Source organism: Salvelinus namaycush, chromosome 11 (genome assembly GCF_016432855.1).
Source record: "Salvelinus namaycush isolate Seneca chromosome 11, SaNama_1.0, whole genome shotgun sequence".
In the NCBI taxonomy this organism is placed as follows: Eukaryota; Metazoa; Chordata; class Actinopteri; order Salmoniformes; family Salmonidae; genus Salvelinus; species Salvelinus namaycush.
Genome location: NC_052317.1, coordinates 42,729,424 through 42,752,142, shown reverse-complemented (window position 1 = coordinate 42,752,142; position 22,719 = coordinate 42,729,424). Strand labels below are relative to the sequence as shown.

Here is a 22,719-nt window from a genome sequence, read left to right as displayed (position 1 = left end):
ATGAGGGCTGATGAATCAGAGGGTATTGTGGTACTCAGCATCATGAGGGCTGATGAATCAGAGGGTGCTGTGGTACTCAGCATCATGAGGACTGATGAGAGGGTACTGTGGTACTCAGCATCATGAGGACTGATGAATCAGAGGGTGCTGTGGTACTCAGCATCATGAGGGCTGATGAATCAGAGGGTACTGTGGTACTCAGCATCATGAGGGCTGATGAATCAGAGGGTACTGTGGTACTCAGCATCCTCAGGGCTGATGAATCAGAGGGTACTGTGGTACTCAGCATCCTCAGGGCTGATGAATCAGAGGGTACTGGGGTACTCAGCATCATGAGGACTGATGAATCAGAGGGTATTGTGGTACTCAGCATCATGAGGACTGATGAATCAGAGGGTATTGTGGTACTCAGCATCCTCAGGGATGATGAATCAGAGGGTACTGTGGTACTCAGCATCCTCAGGGATGATGAATCAGAGGGTACTGTGGTACTCAGCATCATGAGGGCTGATGAATCAGAGGGTATTGTGGTACTCAGCATCATGAGGGCTGATGAATCAGAGGGTACTGTGGTACTCAGCATCCTCAGGGCTGATGAATCAGAGGGTACTGGGGTACTCAGCATCATGAGGACTGATGAATCAGAGGGTATTGTGGTACTCAGCATCATGAGGACTGATGAATCAGAGGGTATTGTGGTACTCAGCATCCTCAGGGATGATGAATCAGAGGGTACTGTGGTACTCAGCATCCTCAGGGATGATGAATCAGAGGGTACTGTGCTACTCAGCATCATGAGGGCTGATGAATCAGAGGGTATTGTGGTACTCAGCATCATGAGGGCTGATGAATCAGAGGGTGCTGTGGTACTCAGCATCATGAGGACTGATGAGAGGGTACTGTGGTACTCAGCATCATGAGGACTGATGAATCAGAGGGTGCTGTGGTACTCAGCATCATGAGGACTGATGAATCAGAGGGTACTGTGGTACTCAGCATCCTCAGGGATGATGAATCAGAGGGTACTGTGGTACTCAGCATCCTCAGGGCTGATGAATCAGAGGGTACTGTGGTACTCAGCATCATGAGGACTGATGAATCAGAGGGTACTGTGGTACTCAGCATCCTCAGGGATGATGAATCAGAGGGTACTGTGGTACTCAGCATCCTCAGGGATGATGAATCAGAGGGTACTGTGGTACTCAGCATCATGAGGACTGATGAATCAGAGGGTATTGTGGTACTCAGCATCATGAGGACTGATGAATCAGAGGGTACTGTGGTACTCAGCATCCTCAGGGATGATGAGTCAGAGGGTACTGTGGTACTCAGCATCCTGAGGACTGATGAATCAGAGGGTGCTGTGGTACTCAGCATCATGAGGACTGATGAATCAGAGGGTACTGTGGTACTCAGCATCCTCAGGGATGATGAGTCAGAGGGTACTGTGGTACTCAGCATCCTGAGGACTGATGAATCAGAGGGTACTGTGGTACTCAGCATCATGAGGGCTGATGAATCAGAGGGTACTGTGGTACTCAGCATCATGAGGACTGATGAATCAGAGGGTACTGTGGTACTCAGCATCCTCAGGGATGATGAATCAGAGGGTACTGTGGTACTCAGCATCCTCAGGGATGATGAATCAGAGGGTGCCAATGTAACCACCTGCAAGACTTTACGTACCTTAGGTCAGAAGCAAACACATCTTGAGTCGCACGTTTTGAAATCGGTTTAATAATACTTGTTTTTTTTCTCCCCAATTTCGTGGTATCCAATTGGTGGTAGTTACAGTCTTGTCTCATCGCTGCAACTCCCGTACGGACTCGGGAGAGGCGAAGGTCGAGAGCCATGCGTCCTCCGAAACACAACCAAGCCACACTGCTTCTTGACACAACGCACATCCAACCCGGAAGCCAGCTGCACCAATGTGTCGGAGGAAACACCGTACACCTGGCGACCGTGTCAGCGTGCACTGCGCCCGGCCCGCCACAGGAGTCGCTAGTGCACGATGAGACAAGGACATCCCTGCCGGCCAAACCCTCCCTAACCCGGACGACGCTGGGCCAATTGTGCGTCGCCCCATGGACCTCCCGGTCGCGGCCGGCTGCGACAGAGCCAGGGCTCGAACCCAGAATCTCTGGTGGCCTTAGACCACTGTGCCACCCGGGAGGCCTTAAGAATACTTTCCTGTGGATATTTGGTCTCATATTTCGACCCGCCAAAGGACCAACACCACGGACAATCGGCAGAGTAAATTCAAATATCATTTTATTTAAACACTCGTGACAGACAAGGGATGTTTAGGATTTTTTGCTTTGTAAATGTGCACGCCTACACGAGGGGCAGAAAGGGCTACATCAGGTGACTGACTGATCTGTAGTCTACCTGCTCAGGTGCTCATCAGTAGCTATGACAACCAGGACTGTAGCATTCTCATAGTATTCTCCCTTGAGATCATTTGGCCCAGATAAGTACAGGATCTTAATTTGAGCCAGTTTGCTACAGCAGGAAAATAATCCTGCAGCAACAGGAAATGTGAATTATTATGTGGATTATAATTAATGAAAAATCAAGTCTGAAATTTCAAAGTGGAAATTACAAACTTCAGAAGCCTTTTTAAACCTCAAATACACTACACGTTTTAAATGTCCTGCATTGCGGGAAAGTTCTCCTGCAACCGGGTGATGAAATTAAGATACTACATCTGTACAATAAAAGCATGACAAATCCCACCTCAGAGGTTTTGACTTACCCAGCACAAAGGACATTGGTATAAAGTTGACTTACCCAGCACAAAGGACATTGGGATATACAGTAGTTGACTTACCCAGCACAAAGGACATTGGTATAAAGTTGACTTACCCAGCACAAAGGACATTGGTATAAAGTTGACTTACCCAGCACAAAGGACATTGGGATATACAGTAGTTGACTTACCCAGCACAAAGGACATTGGTATAAAGTTGACTTACCCAGCACAAAGGACATTGCTATAAAGTTGACTTACCCAGCACAAAGGACATTGGGATATGGTTGACTTACCCAGCACAAAGGACATTGGGATATACAGTAGTTGACTTACCCAGCACAAAGGACATTGGGATATACAGTAGTTGACTTACCCAGCACAAAGGACATTGGGATATAGTTGACTTACCCAGCACAAAGGACATTGGTATATAGTTGACTTACCCAGCACAAAGGACATTGGGATATAGTTGACTTACCCAGCACAAAGGACATTGGGATATAGTTGACTTACCCAGCACAAAGGACATTGGTATATAGTTCACTTACCCAGCACAAAGGACATTGGTATATAGTTGACTTACCCAGCACAAAGGACATTGGGATATAGTTGACTTACCCAGCACAAAGGACATTGGTATAAAGTTGACTTACCCAGCACAAAGGACATTGGGATATACAGTAGTTGACTTACCCAGCACAAAGGACATTGGGATATAGTTGACTTACCCAGCACAAAGGACATTGGTATATAGTTGACTTACCCAGCACAAAGGACATTGGGATATAGTTGACTTACCCAGCACAAAGGACATTGGGATATAGTTGACTTACCCAGCACAAAGGACATTGGGATATAGTTGACTTACCCAGCACAAAGGACATTGGTATATAGTTGACTTACCCAGCACAAAGGACATTGGTATATAGTTGACTTACCCAGCACAAAGGACATTGGGATATAGTTGACTTACACAGCACAAAGGACATTGGTATAAAGTTGACTTACCCAGCACAAAGGACATTGGGATATACAGTAGTTGACTTACCCAGCACAAAGGACATTGGGATATAGTTGACTTACCCAGCACAAAGGACATTGGGATATAGTTGACTTACCCAGCACAAAGGACATTGGTATATAGTTGACTTACCCAGCACAAAGGACATTGGGATATACAGTAGTTGACTTACCCAGCACAAATGACATTGGGATATAGTTGACTTACCCAGCACAAAGGACATTGGGATATAGTTGACTTACCCAGCACAAAGGACATTGGGATATAGTTGACTTACCCAGCACAAAGGACATTGGTATATAGTTGACTTACCCAGCACAAAGGACATTGGGATATAGTTGACTTACCCAGCACAAAGGACATTGGGATATAGTTGACTTACCCAGCACAAAGGACATTGGGATATAGTTGACTTACCCAGCACGAAGGACATTGGGATATAGTTGACTTACCCAGCACAAAGGACATTGGGATATAGTTGACTTACCCAGCACAAAGGACATTGGTATAAAGTTGACTTACCCAGCACAAAGGACATTGGGATATAGTTGACTTACCCAGCACAAAGGACATTGGGATATACAGTAGTTGACTTACCCAGCACAAAGGACATTGGTATATAGTTGACTTACCCAGCACAAAGGACATTGGTATATAGTTGACTTACCCAGCACAAAGGACATTGGGATATAGTTGACTTACCCAGCACAAAGGACATTGGAATATACAGTAGTTGACTTACCCAGCACAAAGGACATTGGGATATAGTTGACTTACCCAGCACAAAGGACATTGGTATAAAGTTGACTTACCCAGCACAAAGGACATTGGGATATACAGTAGTTGACTTACCCAGCACAAAGGACATTGGGATATAGTTGACTTACCCAGCACAAAGGACATTGGTATATAGTTGACTTACCCAGCACAAAGGACATTGGTATAAAGTTGACTTACCCAGCACAAAGGACATTGGGATATAGTTGACTTACCCAGCACAAAGGACATTGGTATATAGTTGACTTACCCAGCACAAAGGACATTGGTATATAGTTGACTTACCCAGCACAAAGGACATTGGGATATAGTTGACTTACCCAGCACAAAGGACATTGGGATATAGTTGACTTACCCAGCACAAAGGACATTGGGATATAGTTGACTTACCCAGCACAAAGGACATTGGTATATAGTTGACTTACCCAGCACAAAGGACATTGGGATATAGTTGACTTACCCAGCACAAAGGACATTGGGATATAGTTGACTTACCCAGCACAAAGGACATTGGGATATAGTTGACTTACCCAGCACAAAGGACATTGGGATATAGTTGACTTACCCAGCACAAAGGACATTGGGATATAGTTGACTTACCCAGCACAAAGGACATTGGTATAAAGTTGACTTACCCAGCACAAAGGACATTGGGATATACAGTAGTTGACTTACCCAGCACAAAGGACATTGGTATATAGTTGACTTACCCAGCACAAAGGACATTGGTATATAGTTGACTTACCCAGCACAAAGGACATTGGTATATAGTTGACTTACCCAGCACAAAGGACATTGGGATATAGTTGACTTACCCAGCACAAAGGACATTGGGATATACAGTAGTTGACTTACCCAGCACAAAGGACATTGGTATAAAGTTGACTTACCCAGCACAAAGGGCATTGGGATATACAGTAGTTGACTTACCCAGCACAAAGGACATTGGGATATAGTTGACTTACCAAGCACAAAGGACATTGGGATATAGTTGACTTACCAAGCACAAAGGACATTGGGATATAGTTGACTTACCCAGCACAAAAGACATTGGGATATAGTTGACTTACCCAGCACAAAGGACATTGGTATATAGTTGACTTACCAAGCACAAAGGACATTGGGATATAGTTGACTTACCCAGCACAAAGGACATTGGTATATAGTTGACTTACCAAGCACAAAGGACATTGGGATATAGTTGACTTACCCAGCACAAAGGACATTGGTATATAGTTGACTTACCAAGCACAAAGGACATTGGGATATAGTTGACTTACCCAGCACAAAGGACATTGGTATATAGTTGACTTACCCAGCACAAAGGACATTGGGATATACAGTAGTTGACTTACCCAGCACAAAGGACATTGGTATAAAGTTGACTTACCCAGGACAAAGGACATTGGGATATACAGTAGTTGACTTACCCAGCACAAAGGACATTGGGATATAGTTGACTTACCCAGCACGAAGGACATTGGGATATAGTTGACTTACCCAGCACAAAGGACATTGGGATATAGTTGACTTACCCAGCACAAAGGACATTGGTATAAAGTTGACTTACCCAGCACAAAGGACATTGGGATATAGTTGACTTACCCAGCACAAAGGACATTGGGATATACAGTAGTTGACTTACCCAGCACAAAGGACATTGGTATATAGTTGACTTACCCAGCACAAAGGACATTGGTATATAGTTGACTTACCCAGCACAAAGGACATTGGGATATAGTTGACTTACCCAGCACAAAGGACATTGGAATATACAGTAGTTGACTTACCCAGCACAAAGGACATTGGGATATAGTTGACTTACCCAGCACAAAGGACATTGGTATAAAGTTGACTTACCCAGCACAAAGGACATTGGGATATACAGTAGTTGACTTACCCAGCACAAAGGACATTGGGATATAGTTGACTTACCCAGCACAAAGGACATTGGTATATAGTTGACTTACCCAGCACAAAGGACATTGGTATAAAGTTGACTTACCCAGCACAAAGGACATTGGTATATAGTTGACTTACCAAGCACAAAGGACATTGGGATATAGTTGACTTACCCAGCACAAAGGACATTGGGATATAGTTGACTTACCCAGCACAAAGGACATTGGTATATAGTTGACTTACCCAGCACAAAGGACATTGGTATATAGTTGACTTACCCAGCACAAAGGACATTGGGATATAGTTGACTTACCCAGCACAAAGGACATTGGGATATAGTTGACTTACCCAGCACAAAGGACATTGGGATATAGTTGACTTACCCAGCACAAAGGACATTGGTATATAGTTGACTTACCCAGCACAAAGGACATTGGGATATAGTTGACTTACCCAGCACAAAGGACATTGGGATATAGTTGACTTACCCAGCACAAAGGACATTGGGATATAGTTGACTTACCCAGCACAAAGGACATTGGGATATAGTTGACTTACCCAGCACAAAGGACATTGGGATATAGTTGACTTACCCAGCACAAAGGACATTGGTATAAAGTTGACTTACCCAGCACAAAGGACATTGGGATATACAGTAGTTGACTTACCCAGCACAAAGGACATTGGGATATAGTTGACTTACCCAGCACAAAGGACATTGGTATATAGTTGACTTACCCAGCACAAAGGACATTGGTATATAGTTGACTTACCCAGCACAAAGGACATTGGTATATAGTTGACTTACCCAGCACAAAGGACATTGGTATATAGTTGACTTACCCAGCACAAAGGACATTGGGATATAGTTGACTTACCCAGCACAAAGGACATTGGGATATACAGTAGTTGACTTACCCAGCACAAAGGACATTGGTATAAAGTTGACTTACCCAGCACAAAGGACATTGGGATATACAGTAGTTGACTTACCCAGCACAAAGGACATTGGGATATAGTTGACTTACCAAGCACAAAGGACATTGGGATATAGTTGACTTACCAAGCACAAAGGACATTGGGATATAGTTGACTTACCCAGCACAAAAGACATTGGGATATAGTTGACTTACCCAGCACAAAGGACATTGGTATATAGTTGACTTACCAAGCACAAAGGACATTGGGATATAGTTGACTTACCCAGCACAAAGGACATTGGTATATAGTTGACTTACCAAGCACAAAGGACATTGGGATATAGTTGACTTACCCAGCACAAAGGACATTGGTATATAGTTGACTTACCAAGCACAAAGGACATTGGGATATAGTTGACTTACCCAGCACAAAGGACATTGGTATATAGTTGACTTACCCAGCACAAAGGACATTGGGATATACAGTAGTTGACTTACCCAGCACAAAGGACATTGGTATAAAGTTGACTTACCCAGGACAAAGGACATTGGGATATACAGTAGTTGACTTACCCAGCACAAAGGACATTGGGATATACAGTAGTTGACTTACCCAGCACAAAGGACATTGGGATATAGTTGACTTACCCAGCACAAAGGACATTGGGATATAGTTGACTTACCCAGCACAAAGGACATTGGTATATAGTTGACTTACCCAGCACAAAGGACATTGGTATATAGTTGACTTACCCAGCACAAAGGACATTGGTATATAGTTGACTTACCAAGCACAAAGGACATTGGGATATAGTTGACTTACCCAGCACAAAGGACATTGGTATAAAGTTGACTTACCCAGCACAAAGGACATTGGTATATAGTTGACTTACCCAGCACAAAGGACATTGGTATAAAGTTGACTTACCCAGCACAAAGGACATTGGTATAAAGTTGACTTACCCAGCACAAAGGACATTGGTATAAAGTTGACTTACCCAGCACAAAGGACATTGGGATATACAGTAGTTGACTTACCCAGCACAAAGGACATTGGGATATAGTTGACTTACCCAGCACAAAGGACATTGGGATATAGTTGACTTACCCAGCACAAAGGACATTGGGATATAGTTGACTTACCCAGCACAAAGGACATTGGGATATAGTTGACTTACCCAGCACAAAGGACATTGGGATATAGTTGACTTACCCAGCACAAAGGACATTGGGATATAGTTGACTTACCCAGCACAAAGGACATTGGTATAAAGTTGACTTACCCAGCACAAAGGACATTGGGATATAGTTGACTTACCAAGCACAAAGGACATTGGGATATAGTTGGTAAACTGGTCACAGTAGAGGGCTACATTTTCAAACAACAGCTGTTGTTTCTCAGTGAGGAAGAATCTGCAAAGGAATCATGTTGAAAACATAATATATCCAATTCAAGACAACTGATTATTGATACCAAACATGTTTCTGTAACTCTCTCCCTTAAAGGTCCTGAACAGGTATTCAGGAAATTTGATGATATTTGGATGAAACCAGATCAAAGCAGAAACATGACTGTTGCTTCTACATGGATTACATTTGATCATAAACTTGTCCCCTTCCTCATGTCAAACACTTGGATTCTGGAGGCGGGATTATTAACGGTAATGTCTTATTCTCTTACATCATTTAATTATGCACCGCCTCATAAACAACATGGCAGAAGGCGTGTTCGCAGAGGGCACGGTTTACATAGCTAGGTAGCTAGTCTACTGGTTCCAAAATTTGACTTCAGCATCTCAGCAAATATAATTAGAGGTTTTTCCTCGTCTTCATCAAAGGCAAATACATGTAGGGTGCATTCAGGAAGTATTCAGACCCCTTGACTTTTTCCCACATTTTGTTACGTCACAGCCTTATTCTAAAATTGATTAAATAAATGTTTTTCCTTGTCAATCTACGCACAATACCCAATAATGACAAATCGAAAACATTTTTGTATACATTATTTCACTTGTATAAAAACCTAAAAAAACAGAAATATCTTATTTGCATAAGTATTCTGACCCTTTGCTATGAGTCTCAAAATTGAGCTCAGGTGCTTCCTGTTTCCATTGATCATCCTTGAGATGTTTCTACAACTTGGAGTCCACCTGTGGTAAATTCAGTTGATTGGACATGATTTGGAAAGGCACACACCTGTCTATATAAGGTCCCACGGTTGACAGTGCATGTCAGAGCAGAAACCAAGACATGAGGTCAAAGGAATTGTCCGTAGAGCTCAGAGACAAGATTGTGTCGAGGAACAGATCTGGGGAAGGGTACCAAAACATTTCTGAAGCATTGAAAGTCCCCAAGAACTCAGTGGTCTCCATCATTCTTAAATGGAATAAATTTGGAACCACCAAGACTCTTCCTAGAGCTGACCTCCCAGCCACACTGAGCAATCGGGGGAGAAGGGCCTTGGTCAGGGAGGTGACCAAAGGTAAAAACTTAATGATGGTGTTGGAGTTGTGCCTGGCCATGCAGTCATGAGTGAACAGGAAGTACAGGAGGGGCCCTCAAAACTCACCCAGATTATTTGCATTGCCCCCCTCTTTTACGCTGCTACTCTCTGTTTATTATCTATGCATAGACACTTTACCTCTATCTACATTACCTCAACTAACCTTTACCCCTGGACATGGACTCGGTACCGGTACCCCCCTGTATATAGCCTCCACATTGACTCTGTACCGGTACCTCCTGTATATAGCCTCCACATTGACTCTGTACCGGTACCCCCTGTATATAGTCTCCACATTGACTCTGTACAGTAACACCCTGTATATAGCCTCCACATTGACTCTGTACCGGTACCCCCCTGTATATAGCCTCCACATTGACTCTGTATCGGTACCCCCCTGTATATAGCCTCCACATTGACTCTGTACCGGTACCCCCTGTATATAGCCTCCACATTGACTCTGTACCGGTACCCCCTGTATATAGCCTCCACATTGACTCTGTATCGGTACCCCCCTGTATATAGCCTCCACATTGACTCTGTACCGGTACCTCCTGTATATAGCCTCCACATTGACTCTGTACTGTAACACCCTGTATATAGCCTCCACATTGACTCTGTACCAGTACCTCCTGTATATAGCCTCCACATTGACTCTGTACCAGTACCTCCTGTATATAGCCTCCACATTGACTCTGTACCGGTACCCCCTGTATATAGCCTCCACATTGACTCTGTACCGGTACCCCCTGTATATAGCCTCCACATTGACTCTGTACTGGTACCCCCTGTATATAGCCTCCACATTGACTCTGTACAGGTACCTCCTGTATATAGCCTCCACATTGACTCTGTACCGGTACCCCCTGTATATAGCCTCCACATGGACTCTGTACCGGTACCCCCTGTATATAGCCTCCACATTGACTCTGTACCAGTACCCCCTGTATATAGCCTCCACATTGACTCTGTACAGTAACACCCTGTATATAGCCTCCACATTGACTCTGTACCAGTACACCCTGTATATAGTCTCCACATTGACTCTGTACAGTAACACCCTGTATATAGCCTCCACATTGACTCTGTACCAGTACACCCTGTATATAGCCTCCACATTGACTCTGTACCGGTACCCCCCTGTATATAGCCTCCACATTGACTCTGTACCGGTACCTCCTGTATATAGCCTCCACATTGACTCTGTACTAGTACCCCCTGTATATAGCCTCCAATTTGACTCTGTACCAGTACCCCCTGTATATAGCCTCCACATTGACTCTGTACCGGTACCCCCTGTATATAGCCTCCACATTGACTCTGTACCGGTACCCCCTGTATATAGCCTCCACATTGACTCTGTACCAGTACCCCCTGTATATAGCCTCCACATTGACTCTGTACCGTAACACCCTGTATATAGCCTCCACATTGACTCTGTACCGGTACCCCCTGTATATAGCCTCCACATTGACTCTGTACCGGTTCCCCCTGTATATAGCCTCCACATTGACTCTGTACTACAATACCCTGTATATAGCCTCCACATTGACTCTGTACCGTAACACCCTGTATATAGCCTCCACATTGACTTTGTACCGGTGCCCCCTGTATATAGCCTCCACATTGACTCTGTACCGTAACACCCTGTATATAGCCTCCACATTGACTCTGTACCGGTACCCCCTGTATATAGCCTCCACATTGCCTCTGTACCGGTACCCCCTGTATATAGCCTCCACATTGACTCTGTACCGGTACCCCCTGTATATATCCTCCACATTGACTCTGTACCAGTACCCCCTGTATATAGCCTCCACATTGACTCTGTACCGGTACCCCCTGTATATAGCCTCCACATTGACTCTGTACCGGTTCCCCCTGTATATAGCCTCCACATTGACTCTGTACTACAATACCCTGTATATAGCCTCCACATTGACTCTGTACCGTAACACCCTGTATATAGCCTCCACATTGACTTTGTACCGGTGCCCCCTGTATATAGCCTCCACATTGACTCTGTACCGTAACACCCTGTATATAGCCTCCACATTGACTCTGTACCGGTACCCCCTGTATATAGCCTCCACATTGCCTCTGTACCGGTACCCCCTGTATATAGCCTCCACATTGACTCTGTACCGGTACCCCCTGTATATATCCTCCACATTGACTCTGTACCAGTACCCCCTGTATATAGCCTCCACATTGACTCTGTACCGGTACCCCCTGTATATAGCCTCCACATTGACTCTGTACCAGCACCCCCTGTATATAGCCTCCACATTGACTCTGTACCGTAACACCCTGTATATAGCCTCCACATTGACTCTGTACCGTAACACCCTGTATATAGCCTCCACACTGACTCTGTACCGTAACACCCTGTATATAGCCTCCACACTGACTCTGTACCGTAACACCCTGTATATAGCCTCCACACTGACTCTGTACCGTAACACCCTGTATATAGCCTCCACATTGACTCTGTATCGGTACCCCCTGTATATAGCCTCCACATTGACTCAGTACCGGTACCCCCTGTATATAGCCTCCACACTGACTCAGTAGCGGTACCCCCTGTATATAGCCTCCACATTGACTCTGTACTAGTACCCCCTGTATATAGCCTCCAATTTGACTCTGTACCAGTACCCCCTGTATATAGCCTCCACATTGACTCTGTACCGGTACCCCCTGTATATAGCCTCCACATTGACTCTGTACCGGTACCCCCTGTATATAGCCTCCACATTGCCTCTGTACCGGTACCCCCTGTATATAGCCTCCACATTGACTCTGTACCGGTACCCCCTGTATATAGCCTCCACATTGACTCTGTACCAGTACCCCCTGTATATAGCCTCCACATTGACTCTGTACCGGTACCCCCTGTATATAGCCTCCACATTGACTCTGTACCAGTACCCCCTGTATATAGCCTCCACATTGACTCTGTACCGTAACACCCTGTATATAGCCTCCACATTGACTCTGTACCGTAACACCCTGTATATAGCCTCCACACTGACTCTGTACCGTAACACCCTGTATATAGCCTCCACACTGACTCTGTACCGTAACACCCTGTATATAGCCTCCACACTGACTCTGTACCGTAACACCCTGTATATAGCCTCCACATTGACTCAGTATCGGTACCCCCTGTATATAGCCTCCACATTGACTCTGTACCGGTACCCCCTGTATATAGCCTCCACATTGACTCTGTACCAGTACCCCCTGTATATAGCCTCCACATTGACTCTGTACCGGTACCCCCTGTATATAGCCTCCACATTGACTCTGTACCGGTACCCCCTGTATATAGCCTGTATATAGCCTCCACATTGACTCTGTACCGTAACACCCTGTATATAGCCTCCACACTGACTCTGTACCGTAAACACCCTGTATATAGCCTCCACATTGACTCTGTACCGTAACACCCTGTATATAGCCTCCACATTGACTGTATCGGTACCCCCTGTATATAGCCTCCACATTGACTCTGTACTAGTACCCCCTGTATATAGCCTCCACATTGACTCTGTACCAGTACCCCCTGTATATAGCCTCCACATTGACTCTGTACCGGTACCCCCTGTATATAGCCTCCACATTGACTCTGTACCGGTACCCCCTGTATATAGCCTCCACATTGCCTCTGTACCGGTACCCCCTGTATATAGCCTCCACATTGACTCTGTACCGGTACCCCCTGTATATAGCCTCCACATTGCCTCTGTACCGTAACACCCTGTATATAGCCTCCACAATGACTCTGTACCAGTACCCCCTGTATATAGCCTCCACATTGACTCTGTACCGGTACCTCCTGTATATAGCCTCCACATTGACTCTGTACCGGTACCTCCTGTATATAGCCTCCACTTTGACTCTGTACCGTAACACCCTGTATATAGCCTCCACACTGACTCTGTACCGTAAACACCCTGTATATAGCCTCCACATTGACTAGGTACCGTAACACCCTGTATATAGCTTCCACATTGACTCTGTACCGGTACCCCCTGTATATAGCCTCCACATTGACTCTGTACCGTAACACCCTGTATATAGCCTCCACACTGACTCTGTACCATAACACCCTGTATATAGCCTCCACACTGACTCTGTACCGTAACACCCTGTATATAGCCTCCACATTGACTCTGTACCGTAACACCCTGTATATAGTCTCGCTACTGTTATTTTACCGCTGCTCTTTAATTATTAATTATTTATTATTCTTTTTTGGTGTATTTTAAAAAAAACTGCATTGTTGGTTAAGGGCGTGTAAGTAAGCATTTCACTGAGGTCTACTACACCTGTTGTATTCAGCATTTCACTGTGAGGTCTACTACACCTGTTGTATTCAGCATTTCACTGTGAGGTCTACTACACCTGTTGTATTCAGCATTTCACTGTAAGGTCTACTACACCTGTTGTATTCAGCATTTCACTGTAAGGTCTACTACACCTGTTGTATTCAGCATTTCACTGTGAGGTCTACTACACCTGTTGTATTCAGCATTTCACTGTAAGGTCTACTACACCTGTTGTATTCAGCATTTCACTGTAAGGTCTACTACACCTGTTGTATTCAGCATTTCACTGTGAGGTCTACTACACCTGTTGTATTCAGCATTTCACTGTGAGGTCTACTACACCTGTTGTATTCAGCATTTCACTGTGAGGTCTACTACACCTGTTGTATTCAGCATTTCACTGTGAGGTCTACTACACCTGTTGTATTCAGCATTTCACTGTGAGGTCTACTACACCTGTTGTATTCAGCATTTCACTGTGAGGTCTACTACACCTGTTGTATTCAACATTTCACTGTAAGGTCTACTACACCTGTTGTATTCAGCATTTCACTGTAAGGTCTACTACACCTGTTGTATTCAGCATTTCACTGTAAGGTCTACTACACCTGCTGTATTCAGCATTTCACTGTAAGGTCTACTACACCTGCTGTATTCAGCATTTCACTGTAAGGTCTACTACACCTGTTGTATTCAGCATTTCACTGTGAGGTCTACTACACCTGTTGTATTCAGCATTTCACTGTGAGGTCTACTACACCTGTTGTATTCAGCATTTCACTGTGAGGTCTACTACACCTGTTGTATTCAGCATTTCACTGTGAGGTCTACTACACCTGTTGTATTCAACATTTCACTGTGAGGTCTACTACACCTGTTGTATTCAGCATTTCACTGTGAGGTCTACTACACCTGTTGTATTCAGCGCATGTGACATAAAACTTGATTTGATAGTCATGATACATTATATGAACATTTTATATACACTGAGTGTACAAAACATTAAGAACACCTGCTCTTTGCATCACATAGACTGACCAGGTGAAAGCTATGATCCCTTATTGAAGTCACTTGTTAAATCCACTTCAATCAGTGTAGACGAAGGGGAGGAGACGGGTTAAAGAAGGATTTGTAAGCCTTGAGAAACTTTTAAGTGCCTTTGAACGGGGTACAGTAGTAGGTGCCGGGGCACACCGGTTTATGTCAAGAACTGCAACGCTGCTGGGTTTTTCACACTCAACAGTTTCCCGTGTGTATCAAGAATGGTCCACCACCCAAAGGACATCCAGCCAACTGGACACAACTGTGGGAAACATTGGAGTCAACATGGGCCAGCATCCCTGTGGAGCGCTTTCAACACCTTTTAGAGTCCCATGCCCCGACGAAGTGAAGCTGTTCTGAGGGTAAAAGGGGGGGCAACTCAATATTAGGAAGGTGTTCTTAATGTTTTGTCCACTCAGTGGACCCAGGCCTCACCCTGTAAAGTTTTAACTAAAATTGTCCATGATGAACTAGCTAGCTTGATAAACAGTGCTGACAATTCCATTTGGGCTAGCTAGCTAAATGATATAGCCAACATGTTGTCCATATGGATGCTGTTACTGTAAGCAAACAGTTGGATAAACAAATCATTTGCGAAACCATGATGTGATGATGTATGACAGGATTGGATGTTGCATGCAATGCCAATGTAGTTTGAGTTGCTTTGTGTATCAGCACATTTGCTTGAGATAATCTGACTGCAACACTGAGTTGCTTTGTGTATCAGCACATTTGCTTGAGATAATCTGACTGCAACACTGAGTTGCTTTGTGTATCAGCACATTTGCTCGAGATAATTTGACTGCAACACTGCTCACTGAGTCCATGTTGCTTGACACGGGCGTTTTCAAAGAACTGTCCGTCAAGGTAAGATTCCCTCCCACTCAGCCCATTAGCTCCCCTCCCACTCAGCCCATTAGCTCCCCTCCCACTCAGCCCATTAGCTCCCCTCCCACTCAGCCCATTAGCTCCCCTCCCACTCAGCCCATTAGCTCCCCCACCCACTCAGTCTACTAGCTCCCCTCCCACTCAGTCTACTAGCTCCCCTCCCACTCAGTCTACTAGCTCCCCACCCACTCAGTCTACTAGCTCCCCTCCCACTCAGTCTACTAGCTCCCCTCCCACTCAGTCTACTAGCTCCCCTCCCACTCAGTCTACTAGCCCCCCCCCCACTCAGTCTACTAGCTCCCCTCCCACTCAGTCTACTAGCTCCCCTCCCACTCAGTCTACTAGCCCCCCTCCCACTCAGTCTACTAGCCCCCCTCCCACTCAGTCTACTAGCTCCCCTCCCACTCAGTCTACTAGCCCCCCTCCCACTCAGTCTACTAGCTCCCCTCCCACTCAGTCTACTAGCTCCCCTCCCACTCAGTCTACTAGCTCCCCTCCCACTCAGTCTACTAGCTCCCCTCCCACTCAGTCTACTAGCTCCCCTCCCACTCAGTCTACTAGCTCCCCTCCCACTCAGTCTACTAGCTCCCCTCCCACTCAGTCTACTAGCTCCCCTCCCACTCAGTCTACTAGCCCCCCTCCCACTCAGTCTACTAGCTCCCCTCCCACTCAGTCTACTAGATTCCCTCCCACTCAGCCCATTAGCTCCCCTCCCACTCAGTCTACTAGCTCCCCTCCCACTCAGTCTACTAGCTCCCCTCCCACTCAGTCTACTAGCTCCCCTCCCACTCAGTCTACTAGCTCCCCTCCCACTCAGTCTACTAGCTCCCCTCCCACTCAGTCTACTAGCTCCCCACCCACTCAGTCTACTAGCTCCCCTCCCACTCAGTCTACTAGCTCCCCTCCCACTCAGTCTACTAGCTCCCCTCCCACTCAGTCTACTAGCTCCCCTCCCACTCAGTCTACTAGCTCCCCTCCCACTCAGTCTACTAGCCCCCCTCCCACTCAGTCTACTAGCTCCCCTCCCACTCAGTCTACTAGCTCCCCTCCCACTCAGTCTACTAGCTCCCCACCCACTCAGTCTACTAGCTCCCCTCCCACTCAGTCTACTAGCTCCCCTCCCACTCAGTCTACTAGCTCCCCTCCCACTCAGTCTACTAGCTCCCCTCCCACTCAGTCTACTAGCTCCCCTCCCACTCAGTCTACTAGCTCCCCTCCCACTCAGTCTACTAGCTCCCCTCCCACTCAGCCCATTAGCTCCCCCACCCACTCAATCTGTCTTGTCAGACTTCCTGGTAGTTTGACATGAGTGAAAAATGTATTCATTAAGTCATTTTTCTCAATTGTTTTACATTTTTAAATCGGGAAAAAATACTGTGGGTGATGTTTTAGTCACTCAAAAGTTTATACATAGGAATCAGAATGACTGTTTAGGACCTTTAATACAGTGATGCTAAAGTCAATCCGACTTGCCGAACTGAACCTCCCTCTGGGAAAATTAAAGGGATTCTAAAGTCAATCCGACTTGCCGAACTGAACCTCCCTCTGGGAAAATTAAAGGGATTCTAAAGTCAATCCGACTTGCCGAACTGAAGCTCCCTCTGGGAAAATTAAAGGGATGCTAAAGTCAATCCGACTTGCCGAACTGAAGCTCCCTCTGGGAAAATTAAAGGGATTCTAAAGTCAATCCGACTTGCCGAACTGAAGCTCCCTCTGGGAAAATTAAAGGGATTCTAAAGTCAATCCGACTTGCCGAACTGAAGCTCCCTCTGGGAAAATTAAAGGGATGCTAAAGTCAATCCGACTTGCCGAACTGAAGCTCCCTCTGGGAAAATTAAAGGGATGCTAAAGTCAATCTGACTTGCCGAACTGAAGCTCCCTCTGGGAAAATTAAAGGGATGCTAAAGTCAATCTGACTTGCCGAACTGGAGCTCCCTCTGGGAAAATTAAAGGGATGCTAAAGTCAATCTGACTTGCCGAACTGAAGCTCCCTCTGGGAAAATTAAAGGGATGCTAAAGTCAATCTGACTTGCCGAACTGAACCTCCCTCTGGGAAAATTAAAGGGATGCTAAAGTCTATCTGACTTGTCGAACTGAACCTCCCTCTGGGAAAATTAAAGGGATTCTATTCTATTCCTTCTATTTACTCCCAATAAAAGACGTTGAAGGCAGCCGCTGATCATACCTGTAGAAAACACTGAAGAAGCTGTACATCAGACAGAACACCAGGGACTCTTTATACAGCAGCTTGTAGATGCTTCCCCTCCACCTGAAGAGCAGCTTGGAAAACCCTCCAAACTTAGCATTGGCCACTTCCAGGGTGTAGGAGACCGTCATCGTTATGTCCTTGTGGAGAAAAGCACCTGTAAAATAAACAGTTGTCCATTTACACGTTAGCTGCCGTAATGTCAAATGTTAGATTTTTTTTTTCTCGTAGCATTTTTAAAGACATGTCCCCTTCTTACCTGTAAAAGACTGCTGAAACACCCGTAAGCCTGTATTCAGTCACTCTGTCCCGAGAAAGATCATCACTTCCCTCTCCTCTCATTTGAAACCTCTACTGTGTGTCATCCTGTCACAATTCATCACCATCATCGTGTGAGATAGAGGACGCTGATCACACTGTGATTTATAGGCTGGGAAACCCATGTGTAAAAGAAGTGTCCTGCCGATTAAAACGTGTCAAGTCAAGTTCACCTTTGGGCACACATGAGATAAAAAATTGAGGAAGTACAAACAAGCATTAAAGAATGACTGGCCCCTTAAAAAAAAAGAAAAAAAGAATCCCTTTGAAAAATGGCCTGTGGCATCGATATGAGTCAGAAACATTTATTATCGTGTCAAAATTGACTACAAAGTGTAAATGGGATCATTTTGGTTATAAAGTCAGTATGGTCTAAAACAGTTTGGAACCTCAGTGTGTCACAATTAGTAAATTTAGGTTGGATTTAGATTATAGTTATGTCAGCAAATCATGCCCCCTTTCGCCAAGCTCCAAGTGCAAATCATGCCCCCTTTCGCCAAGCTCCAAGTGCAAATCATGCCCCCTTTCGCCAAGCTCCAAGTGTAAATCATGCCCCCTTTCGCCAAGCTCCAAGTGTAAATCATGCCCCCTTTCGCCAAGCTCCAAGTGTAAATCATGCCCCCTTTCGCCAAGCTCCAAGTGTAAATCATGCCCCCTTTCGCCAAGCTCCAAGTGCAAATCATGCCCCTCGCCAAGCTCCAGTGTAATATGCCCCTTTCGCCAAGCTCCAAGTGTAAATCATGCCCCTTTCGCCAAGCTCCAAGTGTAAATCATGCCCCCTTTCGCCAAGTCCAAGTGTAAATCATGCCCCTTTCGCCAAGCCCAAGTGTAAATCATGCCCCCTTTCGCAAGCTCCAAGTGTAAATCATGCCCCTTTCGCCAAGCTCCAAGTGTAAATCATGCCCCCTTTCGCCAAGCTCCAAGTGTAAATCATGCCCCTTTCGCCAAGCTCCAAGTGCAAATCATGCCCCCTTTCGCCAAGCTCCAAGTGCAAATCATGCCCCCTTTCGCCAAGCTCCAAGTGCAAATCATGCCCCCTTTCGCCAAGCTCCAAGTGCAAATCATGCCCCCTTTCGCCAAGCTCCAAGTGCAAATCATGCCCCCTTTCGCCAAGCTCCAAGTGCAAATCATGCCCCCTTTCGCCAAGCTCCAAGTGCAAATCATGCCCCCTTTCGCCAAGCTCCAAGTGCAAATCATGCCATTGTTCACTTGCTATTTCCACAGCTTGTCAGGCAACACCTCAGAATACAAGTGTGTCATGTGACACAAGTAACATTGTGACTCCTCCTCCGTTGTTGTTGCCAGAGTCTCACTTGACTCCTATGAAAAGGACACGCCATCATGAGGCCTCTGATAGTGACCTGAGTTACAGCCAGAGTCTCCCTAGACTCCTATGGAAAGGACACGCCATCATGAGGCCTCTGATAGTGACCTGAGTTACAGCCAGAGTCTCCCTAGACTCCTATGGAAAGGACACGCCATCATGAGGCCTCTGATAGTGACCTGAGTTACAGCCAGAGTCTCCCTAGACTCCTATGAAAGGACACGCCATCATGAGGCCTCTGATAGTGACCTGAGTTACAGCCAGAGTCACCCTAGACTCCTATGGAAAGGACACGCCATCATGAGGCCTCTGATAGTGACCTGAGTTACAGCCAGAGTCTCCCTAGACTCCTATGGAAAGGACACGCCATCACGAGGCCTCTGATAGTGACCTGAGTTACAGCCAGAGTCTCCCTAGACTGCTATGGAAAGGACACGCCATCATGAGGCCTCTGATAGTGACCTGAGTTACAGCCAGAGTCTCCCTAGACTCCTATGGAAAGGACACGTCATCATGAGGCCTCTGATAGTGAACTGAGTTACAGCCAGAGTCTCCCTAGACTCCTATGGAAGGACACGCCATCATGAGGCTCTGATAGTGACCTGAGTTACAGCCAGAGTCTCCCTAGACTCCTAGGAAAGGACACGCCATCATGAGGCCTGATAGTGACTGAGTTACAGCCAGAGTCACCCTAGACTCCTATGGAAAGGACACGCCATCATGAGGCCTCTGATAGTGACCTGAGTTACAGCCAGAGTCTCCCTAGACTCCTATGGAAAGGACACGCCATCATGAGGCCTCTGATAGTGACCTGAGTTACTATAACCTAGCCTAGTGGAACCAGCCTGATCACTGTGTTCACCATATAATGTCCAGGGTGTAACCTAGCCTGGTGGAACCAGCCTGATCACCATATAATGTCCAGGGTCTAACCTAGCCTGGTGGAACCAGCCTGATCACTGTGTTCACCATATAATGTCCAGGGTATAACCAGCCTGATCCCTGTGTTCACCATATAATGTCCAGGGTCTAACCTAGCCTGGTGGAACCAGCCTGATCACTGTGTTCACCATATAATGTCCAGGGTCTAACCTAGCCTGGTGGAACCAGCCTGATCACCATATAATGTCCAGGGTATAACCTAGCCTGGTGGAACCGGCCTGATCACTGTGTTCACCATATAATGTCCAGGGTATAACCTAGCCTGACTGAACAAGCCTGATCACTGTGTTTACCATATAATGTCCAGGGTATAACCTAGCCTGGTATAACCAGCCTGATCACCATATAATGTCCAGGGTATAACCTAGCCTGGTGGAACCAGCCTGATCACTGTGTTCACCATATAATGTCCAGGGTATAACCTATCCTGGTGGAACCAGCCTGATCACCATATAATGTCCAGGGTATAACCTAGCCTGGTGGAACCAGCCTGATCACCATATAATGTCCAGGGTATAACCTAGCCTGGTGGAACCAGCCTGATCACCATATAATGTCCAGGGTGTAACCTAGCCTGGTGGAACCAGCCTGATCACCATATAATGTCCAGGGTCTAACCTAGCCTGGTATAACCAGCCTGATCACTGTGTTCACCATATAATGTCCATGGTATAACCTAGCCACGTGGAACCAGCCTGATCACTGTGTTCACCATATAATGTCCAGGGTATAACCTAGCCTGGTATAACCAGCCTGATCACCATATAATGTCCAGGGTATAACCTAGCCCGATGGAACCAGCCTGATCACCATTTATTGTCCAGGGTCTAACCTAGCCTGGTGGAACCAGCCTGATCACTGTGTTCACCATATAATGTCCACGGTATAACCTAGCCTGGTGGAACCAGCCTGATCACTGTGTTCACCATATAATGTCCAGGGTATAACCTAGCCTGGTGGAACCAGCCTGATCACTGTGTTCACCATATAATGTCCAGGGTATAACCTAGCCTGGTGGAACCAGCCTGATCACTGTGTTCACCATATAATGTCCAGGGTATAACCTAGCCTGGTGGAACCAGCCTGATCACTGTGTTCACCATATAACTTCCAGGGTATAACCTAGCCTGACGGAACCAGCCTGATCACTGTGTTTACCATATAATGTCCAGGGTATAACCTAGCCTGGTGGAACCAGCCTGATCACCCTATAATGTCCAGGGTATAACCTAGCCTGGTGGAACCAGCCTAATCGCTGTGTTCACCATATAATGTCCAGGGTCTAACCTAGACATGTGGAACCAGCCTGATCACTGTGTTCACCATATAATTTCCAGGGTTTAACCTAGCCTGGTAGAACCAGCCTGATCACCATATAATGTCCAGGGTATAACCTAGCCTGGTGGAACCAGCCTGATCACCATATAATGTCCAGGGTAAACCGCCTGATGGAACCAGCCTGATCACCATATAATGTCCAGGGTATAACCTAGCCTGGTATAACCAGCCTGATCACTGTGTTCACCGTATATTGTCCAGGGTATAACCTAGCCTGATGGAACCAGCCTGATCACTGTGTTAACCATATAATGTCCAGGGTATAACCAGCCTGATCACTGTGTTCACCATATAATGTCCAGGGTATAACCTAGCCTGGTGGAACCAGCCTGATCACCATATAATGTCCAGGGTATAACCTAGCCTGGTGGAACCAGCCTGATCACCATATAATGTCCAGGTCTAACCTAGCCTGGTTAGAACCAGCCTGATCCACCATATATTGTCCAGCGG

General features: G+C 45.9%; 1 protein-coding gene across 1 annotated transcript in view; it reads right to left on the bottom strand.

The window, feature by feature from the left end:
* The window catches only part of best4 (bestrophin 4), a 30,436-nt gene extending 11,961 nt beyond the window's left edge, over positions 1 to 18,475 (bottom strand). Inside the window, exons 1-2 of the mRNA XM_039003570.1 lie at positions 18,324 to 18,475; positions 8,691 to 8,785 (exon numbers count right to left, since the gene is read on the bottom strand). Coding sequence (XP_038859498.1) covers positions 8,691 to 8,785; positions 18,324 to 18,475 — 247 coding nt within the window. The remainder of the gene's footprint in view (positions 1 to 8,690; positions 8,786 to 18,323) is intronic.
* Positions 18,476 to 22,719: the final 4,244 nt, after the last annotated feature.